The following is a 16,407-nucleotide window of genomic DNA, read 5'->3' as shown; positions in this document are numbered from 1 at the left end:
AGATCACAAGGAGCAGCAGTGGGATTTGAACTGGCCATCTGTGGATTGCAAGACCAGTGATCTAACCACTAGGCCACTCCTTCTCCTCAAGTGTTAAAAAATAGGACCACGTCACCCCCCTCCCCTTCTGAAGAAAGAGCATTGGCTCCTTGTGTCCCATATGATAACATATAATGTAAACTCTTTTGGGCAGGGACTGTCTCTTCATGTAGTATTATTATTATTATTATTATTTATTGCATTTGTATCCCACATTCCCCCACCTATTTGCAGGCTCAATGTGGCTTGCATAGATTTGATAACATTGTCATAACAGGATATCGGATACAGTTAGTAATGTGTAGCGATTAAGGAAGGGTGAGGAAGGAAGGAAGGGAGTTGTTAGGGTAATTATAGAAGGTGTTCGTTCATAGTTGAGTGGACTAAGTAAGGTACTAGGTTCTCATTGTAGGCCTTGTTGAAGAAGTGTACAGTGCTGCATACTTCTAGTAGCACTATAAAAATGAGAAGTAGTAGTAGTAGTAGTTATAGAATTCATCACTCTAGCCTTCCAATTTATTTGTCACACTACCTAAAGCCATACTCTTCATCAAGAATCCTACGTCTTCAGGGCAGAACGTATTGACAGTACCATCATTCCACCAAATTTTCATGGATTCTATGTGTAGCATAGTAGGTCCATCCCTTTGGAATAATTTACCACGATACTTGAGAATGGAGCCATCAAATCAAGTATTTCGTAAGAAGCTGAAAGCCTTTCTATCTAGTGATTCATTTTAATTACGGCAATGGCATGGCAGCAGAGGGACTTCGATGTGACCAGTCAGGAATTTTGAGACATATGATATAGTTCTTGCCCTCTCTTTTCTCTACTCCAAGAAAGAAATATAACTCTTGTGTTTCTTCTCTGTTTGACTTTTTTTTGCCTCGTTTCTCTTCTGATTAGTTTAAGTTATGGTATATATTGTAAAGCATTGAGTCGGTAATCCTATTTGGTGGTATATTTAATATTAAATGTTCATTTTGTTAGCTTTCTTCACATTTATTTTTATTCCAGGATGAATGTCATCAAGAGTGTGTGCTTTTTCCAAGGAAGGCACACTCTTCCTAAAGAGTGCACACTGTTTGCAGAGAGTGTGCATTCTTTTCCCAATAGTGCTTACATATGTCAACTATCACACATGCATGAACTATAGAGAAAAGTCCCAAAAAACAACAAGGCAAACGATCTGCAAAATCCAATATGGAAAAAGAAGCCAGCAGATCAATATAACATCATTTATTCATGTTTAGATTTTACATATATGTATGTATAATATTTTATTATCATTTTATACCTTATACATTATCTATTTGTTCATGAATATATGAGAAACTATGGTGGTATGTTTTTTTTATATTTTAAATTTGATGTTTTATTTATTATAATTTAATCTGTTTGTTTATTGTAGCCCCTGACGCAGCCCTTGGTGGGCGAAACACGGCCTGTGTCGGGCAATTTGTTTACATACGGTATCTTCAATAAAATCTTTCTGATGTTATATTGATCTGCTGGCTTCTTTTTCCTATAGAGAAAAGTGCAAGGAGTGCACACTATTATCAGCGAATGAAAAAAAACAGAAAATGACATTTGTTTTCTGCTCATTTTCATTTGTTGACCATGTCAAATAACATAAGGTATGTTATTTCAACATTTCCCATGTCAATACAAATGACTGCCTATCTCAGGTATCGCTGGTGCCTACATAAGTCCTTGCTCTACCCAGAGTCTGCCCCAGAATGACCCAGCACTAACCAGCAAGTACTGCAGAGCAGGGGCGTATCTGGACTCGGGCGGTAGGGGGGGCCAGAGCCAGAGGGAGGGGGCACATTTTAGCCCCCCCCCCCCGGCGCCCCCGATCCCCCCCCCCCCCCGCCATTTCCGGACCCCCCCCTCGCCACCAATGACACCCTCCCCCACTGCTGTCACTTACCTTTGCTGGCGGGGGACCCCAACCCCCCGCCAGCCGAGGTCCTCTCTTCCATGCAGGCTGCGCCGCTGGAAGTTTCAACGCTTCCTGTTCTTTTGAGTCTGACGTCCTGCACGTACAACGCGCAGGACGTCAGACTGAATTCCAAATTCTGAGTCTGACGTTCTGCACGTTGTACGTGCAGGACATCAGACTCAGAAGAACAGGAAGCGTTGAAACTTGCATCCTGCACGGAAGAGAGGACTTCGGCTGGCGGGGGCTTGGGGTCCCCCGCCAGCAAAGATCGGCGACGGGTTGGTGGCGGGCGGGCGGGAGGGAGGGGGAGGTGGAGAGGGTCTGTGGTAGGGGGGTCCAGGGCGAAATCTGCGGGGGCCCAGGCCTCTGTGGCCCCACGCAGATATGCCCCTGCTGCAGAGGTCAGAGGGAATATTCAACAGCACTGTCCAATTAAGTGCTGTTGAACATCACCTTCAAACCACTCAGTGTGATTTAACCAGGCAGCATCCTCTCCTGCTTGATTAAACCAATTTGAAAATCGGATCCACTCATCTTTAATCATTAATGCTTGTTTTTCAGGAAAGGAAAGCTGTTTTGAGCGAATAATTCAAAGATTTGGAAGAAAAGTGGTTTATGTTGTTATAGGAGATGGTGCAGAAGAAGAACAGGGAGCAAAAAAGGTAATAAACTTTATGCTCTTTTATTTTTATTATATCATTAGCTGACATAGAGGTGTATTTTCAAAGCACTTAGACTTACAAAGTTACATGGATGGCAATAAGATGTCTAAGTCCAACTTTGGACGTTTTGCTAAACACATCCAAAATACAAGTAGGGAACATAGCCAGTTTCAAATTGAAAAAGTCTTTTTTATTTTATTTTTTTTAATGGCTATTTGCTAGCTGTTTTTGTCCTCTGTGCATTTATCTTTTTGGTCCGTTTTCGAAAAAAAAGGTCCAAGTGGAAAAATGCACAAAATTAAGCCATTGGGATGTAGGAGGAGCCAGCATTCTTAGTAGACTGGCCACACAGACATCCCAGGAGAGCAAAGGGGCACCCTAGGGGGCACTGCAGTGGACTTCAAATAAATGCTGTCAGATACACATCTCACAGTTGCGCCCTTATCTTGTCTTTTGACCCCCAAAAACTCACCTAAAACCCCCACCCCCCCAGCTGTACACCACTACAATAGCCCTTATGGGTGAAGGGGGCACCTATATGTGGGTACAGTGGGTATCTGATGAGTATTGGAGGGCTCACAGTTTCCACCATAAGTGTAACAGGTAAGGGAAAGTATGGGCCTGGGACCCACCTGTCTGCAGTGCATTACACCCACCACTGGACTACTCCAGGGACCTGCATGTTGCTCTAATGGACCCGCGTATTACATCTGAGGCTGGCATAGAGGCTGGTAAGTAATGTTTTTAATCACATTTTTGGGGGGGTCAGCGGGGTTAGAGACCAATGGGGGAGTAAGGGGAGGTCATTCCTGATTCCCTCCAGTGGTCATCTGGTCATTTAGGACACTTTTTGTGGCTTATTCGTTAATAAAACAGATGCAGACCAAAACATCCAACTTACAGCCCTGGATGTTTTAGTTTTGTTCTATTATGGCAGAAAAAATCTAAGTGTTAGGAACACTTAGATCCCACCTTTAACATGCACATGACACACACCCTTGTGATTTGAATGCACTTCTGATGGACTTCATAGAAAAACATCTATAAATTGGTTTTGATAATACCAATTTGGACGTTTTTGTGAGAAGAACATCCAAATAACTTCTATTTTCTACTGCATGGCGCTAACTGGGCGGTAATCAGCAGTGTAAGTGCGCTGATAATTACCACCCGGTTAATGCGTGGGACCTTACCGCTAAGTCAGTGGGTAGCGGTAAGATCTCGGGCCGAAAAAGGACGTGCACTGATTTTTATTTTGCTGCACATCCATTTTCAGCCAAAAAAAGGGCCTTTTTTGCAGGCGAGCTGAAAAATGTTCCTGCACGTGTCCAATACACGTGTCTACACCAGTTTAGGCCATTTTTCAGGGTACTTTAGTAAAAGGACCCCAAACATAGGACAGACTTTTATGCAGTTCCATTTCTGCGGTAAACCTGGCCGCTTAAGAGTTGAATATCAGCACATAAGTGGCCAAGTGCTTACTCCGCCCCTATAACTCCCCCAACATAACTGGCTTTGTGTTTGGCGCTAACCACAATATTCAGCGACACTTAGCCCCGAGCAAGTGATTTAACCAGTCAGCAGCTGGTTAAATCACTTTCACTATCGGGCCTGTATTTTTCTCCCATAAGCTGTAGTCTTCTACAAATATGTTAATGCAGGTTCGTAAATCAGTTTGATAAATTAGTTCTAAGAATATATTCTAGGTAAATGAAGTGTAACTAAGTGTCTAGAGCTGGGGTGTGCTTGATCCACTCCATAACTGTCACAACCAGAAATAAAATGAAATCTAGAGGGTTCTAGTGGGTGGGGAAAGCACATAGGACAAGATTCTATATATCACACCTTTAAAAAGCAGCGCTGGAAAAAATACACCTATGTGAATTCTATAAACTATGCCTAAAGTTAGGTGTGGTTTATAGATTATGCATATATCTAGGCATAGTTAATAGAATATGTCCAGCGCCCATTTTCTGCAACTATATTTAGTTACGGCCATTTATGCCAATGAAAATCTGGTGTAAATGCCGACACCTAAATTACGCACGGAACAGGCATATTCTATAACACTGCATGTAAATTAAAGGAATTGCCATATCCCACCCATACCCCTCCCATGGCCATGCACCCTTTTCAGATCTGCATCTTAGAATGTACGCGCTTCACTTAATAGAATATGCTTTTATGCACATAAATTCAAATTAATGCCAATTTTTGTCAATAATTGCTTAAGTGCAATTATCAGCGCAAATTGGCTTGTTAAGCTAATTAAGTTGCACACACAAATCCAGAATATGACTGGATTTGTGCATGCAACGTAAGTCACACTATATAAGAATCCAGGGGATATTCCCAAAAACTTCACTGGTGAACTGGCCCAAAACGATTCTTTATACTCTTCTGTCGCAAAGCTCCATCCAAACTATGGTGTTCCTTTTCTTAAATCCCACCTTGATTGGTGAATCCCCCCCCCCCCCCAAAAAAAAAAAATCTAACAGAAAAAAAACAAACAAATAAGAAAAGGTAAAAATAATCCAAATCACATTTTTATCTTGTGCCTGTTCTCTGAGGTAAGTACCTTGCCTAGATGCTGTGAGTGAAAGATACTGCGGGAAAAAGTTAATGTACTGTTGTTGGTTATCAAGCTACTGCGAGTAACTTCAACAGAAACAGGTGGCTGATTCCTTTCCAGGGACTCAATAACGTTGGCCGAGGAGTATATGTTTTCAAAGGAGAATAGGAAGAAGGAAAAAGATTTTGAAACAGTGTAGAGAGAGATGCTGGAAACTGGACCATAAACGTAGCCTACCATGTAGTTACCAACAAGAACAGAAGTACCACACAACTTCTAAAAATGTTGCTTTTTCTGACACACCTTTGACAGAGCATTGGAAGGATTTTAATTATGATGTCAAGGATTTGCAATTTATGGTGTTGTTGAACATACATGTTTTTCATGGTGGTTCCCCCACTGCTCTCTTCGTTCTTAAGGAACAGAGGTTCATTTTCTTATGGAATACTATACAGCCTGATGGCTTGAATAAAGAAATTGGAAGGCTGTAAATGGACTGGTTAGGCTGGTGGGTGTGACTTTGATTAACTGAGTGATTTAAATATGGCTCTGCAGGTGATTTCATCACGCAACATTGAAGGCGTGTGCGTGACTTTCCTTCCCATAGGAAAGCCATCTGATATGTTATGAATTAAGTATGTGGAGTTAGCTTCTTTTTTCTTTTTTAGTAATAGCTTTAGTAGTTGCTTGGTTGTGTTAAAATGTCTTTCCCTTTGCAAGGTTTCCTTCCGAAGAAGCTGTCTAGCGAAACTCGGCCTGAGTCAAGGAACTACCAACGGAAAAGTTATGTTTTAAAGTCACCTCACTTTTGGTGAAATGCAGAACTGCGGTATACTGGAATTATGAAGTATCTTTATGACTGGGTCGTACCATGAATAATGAATGAGATAAGTGATTAGCATTGTGCTCCAACTTACTGGGGGTTGTTTTATCTGTATGTTTATATTAGTGTACATTTTAGTGTTTATGTGGGTTTAACATTGTATGTTTAATACTCTTCACAAATGAGAGTGTTTTGCTATTGATTTACATGCTCGGTGTAGCTTTGGATATATGTACATATATATGTATATATACACAGGATCAGTAAATGTGAAATGATGGTTCTTCCGGTTCTACCAATGACCTGCATGGGTTGTATTGGTATGTAAGGTTTGAACTGAGCGCATTTGTTTCATTCACATATTATTATATATTTATTTTTGATTAGTTAGTTGACAGTATTGATTTATTGAAGTTGGGTTTGGAATATAGTAATTACTTTGTTATATTTCTTGTTTTGGTTAATAATTACTATGGGCCTGATTTTATAACATGTTGCCTATGTGAGAAGTCCGAAAAAGTTTGTACTTTAAGGCTGTTTTATAAAGGCAACATGTTCTTATGTATCTTTAGAAAACAGGATCCCAGAGACCCTGTGATGTATTGAGCACAGCGGACAAGTCTATCGCATACTCCTGGAGCCTTGTTCTATAATTCTTATTTTGGGGAGATTTGACTTCAGAGAACACATCAGGCAACACTATTTAGCGACAGATTTTTGGTGAAATTTGGTAATGAGATGTCTGGTACGAGAGCAAAGATGAATTGTGAAAAAAGGAAAGGCGGTGAGGATAAGATGGTGGATGCCATATCCACTCCCACCTTCACATTCACCACTAATCAGTTAGTACAAATTACTTCTGCAGTGCAGCAGGCATTGGAGCCTAAATTGGAATAGCTTTCTTTGCAGATTGACAACTACCAATCTCTTTTGGACTCACTTGCTTCTCGAATGGGAGAATTGGAGAATAGAGTATCGGCACTGGAGGATGGCTCCCATGGTTTAGGCCCACAAGTGGTGCAGCTCAAGACCGCATTCCTTGCCCAGGAGGACAAGTTGGTTGATAACAAAAACAGGTTGCTCTGGAACAATATCAGAATCATAGGCCTCTCAGAATATTTACCGGAGCGCTCTCTGCCCACCTTGTTAGAAGAATGGCTGACTAAGGAGTTCATGCTCTCTAGAGACCTGGGCCCACGTTTTGGAGTACATGCACCGTGTCAGGAGGCCACTGGATGATCAATAACAGCCCCGTATAGTGGTGGCAAATATATTCAAATACCGCTGCAAAATGGAGCAGTTAAGAAAGATGTTTTTGCAATATGACAGCTCCCCGATTAAACTTTTTCAAAGCTACTCAATTGTGCTCAGGGATTGCAGGAGACAGCATCATCCAATTTGTTCTACTTTGGCCTCAAAGGGCACTCATTTCATGTTGCTACATCCAGCAATATTCAAAGTGTTTCTTCATGGTCACTGGAAAACCTATGATTCTGCTGAAGAGGCCCAAGAATGTGTATAACAGTTAAATCAGCCGGACTCCTCTAATTGATAGTAACTTCTGCACTGCCTCTATGTCTTACCACTTGGCTGATAGGGTGTCATATGCTATCTTACTGTGTTATACTGTTCTTGAGTCTGATGTTGAATTTGAAGATACGTGCTAGACTACTGCCTTATACTATCTCCCCCTTTTGAAGCATGCACATTTGAATGTGGAATGAGGCTCCCTGCATCTTCTGTGTGATTCCTCCTCTCTTTCTTCTTGATTGGGGAAAGATATGTGGGTTACTGATCTTACTTGTTGGGGTTTCAGGGTTCCGGGTGCTGGGTGCTGGGTGCTGGGAGGGTGAGACTGGATGGGAAACTATGTGTTGTAAGTCTATAGAGTTACTGTGTATGGTATTAGGTACTAGAGATCAAAGATAGGAGGTATTAGATTACATTATTTCAATGGAGAAGTATGAGTGAAGATCTCTGGAGGGTCCGGGTGAGGGCTGGCACCTGGACCTGTCTACTTGATGGGTGTTCTGCCTTCCTACCCAGTGTTCTGGAAACCCCATGAATGTAGTCACCAGTCAAATTGCCACTTGCAATGTTGGTGGGATCGCCTCTCCTGTGAAGCACAGTAAGATACTGGCTGCTCTGGAGTGTCATAAACCAGATGTAGCATGCTTGTAGGAGATGTGACTCGATGTAGAACATGAAAAATTAAAGAGACAGTAGGTGGGAGAGGATTTTTACTCCTCATCGGGTGGCATATGGAGAGGTGAGGCCATATTACTCTGCAAAGCTCTTCCTTATAAAGCAGAATTCTCTCTTAAAACCAGGAAGGGTGATATGTATTGATTAAATTATGGCTGCAGGCTGCAGAACTGATCTTGTTAGCTATGGCCCCATTGATAAGGATCCTGCCTTGGAGTGGTGGAGTAGTCTAGTGGTTAGTGCAGTGGACTTTGAACCTGGGGAATTGGGTTTAATTCCTACTGCAGCTCCTTGTAACTCTGGCCACTTAACCTTCCATTACCCCAAGTACAAATAAGTACCTGTATATACTATGTAAACTGCTTTGAATGTAGTTGCAAAAAACTACAGAAAGGTGATAAATTATGTCCCATTCCTTTTCATTGCCAATTAGTGCAACTTTATTTTTATTTTGCTACATTTGTACCCCACACTTTCCCACTCATGGCAGGCTCAATGTGGCTTACATATTGTATACAGGTACTTATTTGTACCTGGGGCAATGGAGGGTTAAGTGACTTGCCCAGAGTCAGACAGACCTGCCTGTGCCTGAAGTGGGAATTGAACTCAGTTCCCTAGGACCAAAGTCCACCACCCTAACCACTAGGCCACTCCTCCACTTTGTCTCTTCTGTCAGTATAGAAACCTTGTAATTTTAGGTAACTTGAATCGGGTGCTGGATCCTACTCTAGCTCATATGGGGCTCATTTTCAAAACACTTAGACATACAAAGTTCCATAGGTTACTATATAGCTTTGTAAGTCTAAGTGCTTTGAAAATACGCCTCTACAGTGCACCTAATAAAAAGGTGGGAGATTTGTGTAACAAGGACTAGGCACACCTTGTGCGCATTCTAGGCTTAGTGGATGCTTGGCACTCCTTGTATCCAGGTGCACATGATTACACTCATCTCTCCAGGGCCCATGGAACATATTCATGCCTTGACTGCATTTTAGTTGCTATTTTGTTATTTTCCTCTGTAGTTTCTGTGACCATTGGCCCTGAAGAGGTGTCAGATCATGCCATGGTTTGGTTGGGTGTGGAGACCCCTGCGTCCTATTGATCCACTGTGAGCTCACGTATCCCAGCTTATTTATACCCCCACCCTGAGTTTAGACAATATCTTCAGGAGAAGTGGGACTCCTTTGTCCAAACTAACAAGGTTCATCTTGATAATCCCTCTTTGGTCTGGTCAACAGCAAACGCAGTGCTCCATGGAGACATTATCACCAATGGTCCACCTAACCCAGTATCCTGTTTCCAGCAGTGGCCAATTCAAGTCACAAGTACCTGGCAGAAACCCAAATAGTAGCAACATTCCATTGTATCAATCCCAGGGCAAGCAGTGGCTTCCCCCATGTCCATCTCAATAACAGTCTATGGGCTTTTCCTCCAGGAACTTGTCCAATCCTTTTTTAAACCCAGATATGCTAACTGCTGTTACCACTTCCTCCAGGAACGAATTCTAGAGCTTAATTATTTGATAAGTGAAAAAATATTTCCTCCTATTTGATTTAAAAGTATTTCCATGTAACTTCATTGAGTGTCCCCTGGTCTTTGTACTTTTCGAAAGAGCTAAACTGGTTAAGACTGAATATCGGTATTTAACCAATGAAGTGCTGGCCATCTGTACATACATGATTATTCAATGCCAGTGCCAGACTCTTAAAACAGTTCTATGGTTAGATAGCTTTGCTTGGTGCATGAGAAGCTGAGCTAGTATCAACATTAACAGAGTCACTTACAGCCAGGGCTTTTCTTGAGGGGATACTTGGGGGGTACTGAGTACCAGAACATTTTTCCATTGTCTACTAAAATTGACCCATGGGTCCCCAAGTTTTAATGAAAGAGCACAGGCTCTACACACCAATTCTGCCTTGTCATAAATTCTGTGACTAGTTGCAGGGGGCCTGGCTATTGTGGGGTGGGTCCCTCAGTGATTACCTCACCCCTGAAGGTTGTCTGGCATTTGAGTACCAGCACCTTTTTTGGTAGAAAAAACAAACTGCTTATAGTGTGTGCTAACCTTGTTAGCACATGTTATCTACTGCAAGGTCCATTACACATTCTGTTAGCAAATTACCCTCTAAGTGATTGCATTTTTGAGATTAAAAAATGGCACGAGAACAACAATCTGGATAAAATGAAACTTATGTAAATTTATTGCACTAGGGAAGTAAATGCTTACATCTACAGTACTGTATACTAAAGTACAAATATGCATTTCCCTAGGCTCATTTAATTTTTAGGAGAAATCTCTACACTAGCTTGAAAGCCAACTATGTGCTGGCAGCAGATTGATTTTACTTAAGGAGTTTAAAGCGTTTTCAGTTAATAAAATCAAGCATTTTGCCAGGCTTATGAAGGCCATTACATAAAGTAAATATTAGGTATATTCACAGAAATTCCACCGTAGAAATGTATACAGTTCTCTGAGTGGAAAGATGAAATTCATGGTAGATTCACAGTCATGAAAACAAGATTAGAGAGATTCAGAAGCACTAATTGACAAAGCAGGCCTGGCTTAGGGCTCATCTTGGTCAGTGATTTGTGAATATATAACATATTTTTCTTTGTATGGATGCTCTTGTGAACATCTCTATAGCTCCACCATAGTATTTTAGTGTCTATGTGTTGAAACAGGAAATTATTTAGACTTCATAGAGTTCTTGTTTGGTGATGTAAGATTGAAGAAGGCTTTGCTCATTTTCAAGGGTAGAGCAAAGTTTAAAAAGGGGACTCACTGTGTCCTTGGAAGAATCACTAACCAGGTAAGTAGGTGGGTGGGAGGTGGCTGAGGGAGCTGTGCTCTCCAGGGCTACCAAAAGGGGGAGCAGAGATCCCTTTTTTCTACTTAGAGGGTTCCTTTCTATCTGTATGTTACATACAGTGGGGGAAATAAGTATTTGATCCCTTGCTGATTTTGTAAGTTTGCCCACTGACAAAGACATGAGCAGCCCATAATTGAAGGGTAGGTTATTGGTAACAGTGAGAGATAGCACATCACAAATTAAATCCGGAAAATCACATTGTGGAAAGTATATGAATTTATTTGCATTCTGCAGAGGGAAATAAGTATTTGATCCCCCACCAACCAGTAAGAGATCTGGCCCCTACAGACCAGGTAGATGCTCCAAATCAACTCGTTACCTGCATGACAGACAGCTGTCGGCAATGGTCACCTGTATGAAAGACACCTGTCCACAGACTCAGTGAATCAGTCAGACTCTAACCTCTACAAAATGGCCAAGAGCAAGGAGCTGTCTAAGGATGTCAGGGACAAGATCATACACCTGCACAAGGCTGGAATGGGCTACAAAACCATCAGTAAGACGCTGGGCGAGAAGGAGACAACTGTTGGTGCCATAGTAAGAAAATGGAAGAAGTACAAAATGACTGTCAATCGACAAAGATCTGGGGCTCCATGCAAAATCTCACCTCGTGGGGTATCCTTGATCATGAGGAAGGTTAGAAATCAGCCTACAACTACAAGGGGGGAACTTGTCAATGATCTCAAGGCAGCTGGGACCACTGTCACCACGAAAACCATTGGTAACACATTACGACATAACGGATTGCAATCCTGCAGTGCCCGCAAGGTCCCCCTGCTCCGGAAGGCACATGTGACGGCCCGTCTGAAGTTTGCCAGTGAACACCTGGATGATGCCGAGAGTGATTGGGAGAAGGTGCTGTGGTCAGATGAGACAAAAATTGAGCTCTTTGGCATGAACTCAACTCGCCGTGTTTGGAGGAAGAGAAATTCTGCCTATGACCCAAAGAACACCGTCCCCACTGTCAAGCATGGAGGTGGAAATGTTATGTTTTGGGGGTGTTTCTCTGCTAAGGGCACAGGACTACTTCACCGCATCAATGGGAGAATGGATGGGGCCATGTACCGTACAATTCTGAGTGACAACCTCCTTCCCTCCGCCAGGGCCTTAAAAATGGGTCGTGGCTGGGTCTTCCAGCACGACAATGACCCAAAACATACAGCCAAGGCAACAAAGGAGTGGCTCAGGAAGAAGCACATTAGGGTCATGGAGTGGCCTAGCCAGTCACCAGACCTTAATCCCATTGAAAACTTATGGAGGGAGCTGAAGCTGCGAGTTGCCAAGCGACAGCCCAGAACTCTTAATAATTTAGAGATGATCTGCAAAGAGGAGTGGACCAAAATTCCTCCTGACATGTATGCAAACCTCATCATCAACTACAGAAGACGTCTGACCGCTGTGCTTGCCAACAAGGGTTTTGCCACCAAGTATTAGGTCTTGTTTGCCAGAGGGATTAAATACTTATTTCCCTCTGCAGAATGCAAATAAATTCATATACTTTCCACAATGTGATTTTCCGGATTTAATTTGTGATGTGCTATCTCTCACTGTTACCAATAACCTACCCTTCAATTATGGGCTGCTCATGTCTTTGTCAGTGGGCAAACTTACAAAATCAGCAAGGGATCAAATACTTATTTCCCCCACTGTAGAAACAGAGAAAAATGTAGGCAGATAAAGACCACATGACCTGTTCAGTCTGCTCATCCATGCAATCTACCCCCCTATCACTCCCTTATAGATCTTATGTACTCTTATTTTTAGACACAGTTTTCATCTCCACCAATTCCACCGGGAAGCTGTTCCATTAATTCACCACCCTTTCCATGAAGAAGTATTTCTTCAAGTTACTTCTGAGTCTATCCCCTTTCACTTACATCCTATGCCCGCCCTCATTCCAGAGCTTCCTTTCAATTGAAAGAGACTCGCCTGTGCATTTATGTGCATGGGTATTTAAATGTCTCTCTCATATCTCCCCTCTCCCACCTTTCTTCCAAAGAATATATATTAAGATCTTTAAGTCTGTCCCCATACACTTTATGATGAAGACCACTGACCATTTTAGTGCCTGCCCTCTGGACCGACTCCATCCTGTTTTTATATTTTTGGAGGTGCGGTTCCCAGAATTGTACACACTATGCTAAATGAAGCCTCGCCAGAGTCTTATACAGGGGCATCATCACCTCCTTTTTCCTACTGGCCATTCCTCTTCCTATGCACCCAAGCATCCTTCTAGCTTTCGCCATTGCCTTTTCTACCTATATGGCCACTTTAATATCATCACATACGATAATACCCAAGTCATGCTCCTCTTTCATGCACAAAAGTTCTTCATCCCCTAAACTGTACCCTTGGGGTTTTGCAGCCAAAATGCATTAAATCTAAGCTGAAAAATTCCAGACTATTCCTCAAGCTTCTTCATGTTATCCACACCATCAGGGGTGTCTACCCTATTGCAGATTTTGGTATCATCCGCAAAGAGGCAAACCTTGCCAGACAGTCCTTCCGCAATATTGCTTACAAAAATGTTAAAAAGAACCGAACCTTGCAGCATACCACTGATTATATCCTTTTTCTCAGAATGAGCTCCATTTACCAATCACCTTCCACTCAACCAGTTCTTAACCCAGTCAGTCACTTTAGGACCTATACCGAGTGCAGCCTGTTACTCATCTATATAAAGGAATCCTGTTCAGAAGGAATGGATCATCAGAAACTTAGTGGAGATTGGGAGGCGGCGCTAGTGGTTGGGAGGCAGGGCTAGTACTAGGCAGACTTCTACGGTCTGTGCCCTGAAAGTGGTAGATACAAATCGAGGTCAGGTATACATATAAAGTAGCGCATATGAGTTTATCTTGTTGGGCAGACTGGATGGACCGTACAGGTCTTTTTCTGCCGTCACCTACTATGTTACTATCCTGCTAATTTTCGAAGAAGGCCGGCCATTTTCCGACACAAATCAGGAGATGGCCGGCCTTCTCCTGAACCCGGCTAAATTGGTATAATTGAAAGCCGATTTTGGCCGGCTTCAACTGCTTTCCATCGCAGGGCCAGCCAAAGTTAAAGGGGGCATGTCGGCAGGGTACCAAAGGTGGGATGGGGGCGTGGTTACGAGATGGCTGGCTTCGGCCGATAATGGAAAAAAGAAGACCGGCTCTGACGAGCACTTGGCCGGCTTTACTTGGTCCATTTATTTTTAGGACCAAGCCTCATAAAAGTGCCCCAACTGACCAGATGACTACCGGAGGGAATCGGGGATCACCTCCCCTTACTCCCCCAGTGGTCACCAACCCCCTCCCACCCCCCAAAAAATAAATAAACATTTTTGTGCCAGCCTCTATGCCAGCCTCAATTGTCATACCCATCTCCATCACAGCACTATGCAGGCCCCTGGAGCAGTTTTTAGTGGGTACTGCAGTGCACTTCAGGTAGGCGGACCCAGGCCCGTCCCCCCCCCCCTACCTGTTACACTTGTGGTGGTAAATGGGAGTTCTCCAAAACCCACCCGAAACCCCTGTACCCACATGTAGGTGCCCCCTTCACCCCTTAAGGCTATGGTAGTGTTGTACAGTTGTGGGTAGTGGCTTTGGGGGGTTTGGGGGGGCTCAGCGCCCAAGGTAAGGGAGCTATGCACCTGGGATCAATTTGTGAAGTCCACTGCAGTGCCCCCTAGGGTGCCAGGTTGGTGTCCTGGCATGTGAGGGGGACCACTGCACTATAAATGCTGGCTCCTCCCACGACCAAAGGGCTTGGATTGGGCCGGGTTTGAGATGGCCGCCATTAGTTTCCATTATCAGCAAAAACCAATGGCGGCCATCTCTAACGCCGGCGATCTCTATGGGCGGCCCAAATGTTGAGATTTGGCCGGCCCCAACCGTATTATCGAAACGAAAGATGGCCGGCCATCTTGTTTTGATAATACGGTCAGGTATGCCGCTTCCTGGGGCCGGCCTTAGAGATGGCCGCCCATATAGATGCCCGGCCCCGTTTGATTATGCCCCTCCATGTTACTATGTGGAACCATGTCAAAGGCTTTGCTAAAATATAAATACACCACATCTAGCATTCTCCCTCAATCCAACTCTCTGGTCATCCAGTCAAAGAAATTAATCAGATTTCTCTAAGAAGATCCGCCTCTATTAATTTACTTACCATGGAAGTCAAAATTACCGACCTGTAGTTCCCAACCTCTTCCTTACTTCCACTTTTGTGGGGAAGAACCACATCTGCTCTTCTCCAGTCCTCCAGGACCACTCTAGAGAAGCATTGAAAAGGTCAGCCCGAAGAGCTACTAGAACTTTCCTATGTTCCTTCAGTACCCTTGGATGTATGCCATCCAGCCCATCACTTTGTCCACCTTTAGTTGAGCCAGCTCCTCATGAACACAGTCCTCTGAAAATAGTTTTTTGCACTTGGCCTCAATCTTCAGCCTCTATTGACTTATGCTAATAATGCTCCGCATTCCTCTGCATCCTCACACCACCACTGGGGAAGAATTTGCATATAATTGTGTTTTTAGGCCAGCAGTAAGTGTGGCTGTACTTATAGCTAATGGTAGAGGCTGTGATTTGTTAATTGTGCTTTATTGATTTTGCAAGATTGTTATATTGTTATGTTGAAGCAGGACCTTTTTTTGAGGGGATACTTGGGGGTACTGAGTACCGGCACCTTTTCCATTGTCTGCTAAAATTGACCCAGGGTCCACAAGTTTTAATGAAAGAGCTCAGGCTCTACACATCAATTCTGCCTTGTCATAGATTCTGTGACTTGTTGCAGGGGGCCTGGCTAATGTGGGGTGGGTCCCTCAGTGATCACCCACCCCTGAAGTGTGGCCTGGCATTTGAGTACCAGCACCTTTTTTGCTAGAAAAAACGCACTGTGTTGAAGTATTGATCAATAAAATATATGTTGAAATACACTATATATAGAGAGAGAGAGAGTGAAAGTGAGAGTGTCAAGGTCAAGTTCTTGGTGACTAACAGAAAACATCCAAAATTATCATAAAGGACTAACAGAACAAAAGCATAATAGGAATTAAGGCAATGAAAATAGCACTTCTCCAGATCAGGGTAAGCGTTGCTGTCCGGGTTTGGTGCACAGAGTTAGGGCGCTAAGTGAAAATTTTCAGTCAGTTCTTACGTGCATAATTGCCTTCATGGCATACTAGTGTATGTCTGTAGCTACGCATATAACTTTAGGTGCAACTACTTACCACATGTCAATGCCTGGTGTCAATGCTCCTGCTTAAATTTTCTTACTGATAGTCAACCAATTGTCATTGTAGCTTGGA

At 43.0% G+C, this 16,407-nt stretch overlaps 1 protein-coding gene across 9 annotated transcripts in view; it reads left to right on the top strand.

The window, feature by feature from the left end:
- EYA1 (EYA transcriptional coactivator and phosphatase 1) overlaps positions 1-16,407 on the top strand; it is a 321,910-nt gene that overhangs the window by 294,511 nt on the left and 10,992 nt on the right. For all 9 annotated transcript variants that reach the window (XM_030215486.1, XM_030215477.1, XM_030215459.1 and 6 more), the window contains one exon: positions 2,547-2,647. In XM_030215486.1, coding sequence (XP_030071346.1) covers positions 2,547-2,647 — 101 coding nt within the window. The remainder of the gene's footprint in view (positions 1-2,546; positions 2,648-16,407) is intronic.

This window comes from Microcaecilia unicolor, chromosome 1 (assembly GCF_901765095.1).
Source record: "Microcaecilia unicolor chromosome 1, aMicUni1.1, whole genome shotgun sequence".
Lineage (NCBI taxonomy): Eukaryota > Metazoa > Chordata > Amphibia > Gymnophiona > Siphonopidae > Microcaecilia > Microcaecilia unicolor.
The sequence above is the reverse complement of the archived record's forward strand: the minus strand, read 5'-3'. Positions and strand labels throughout refer to the sequence as shown.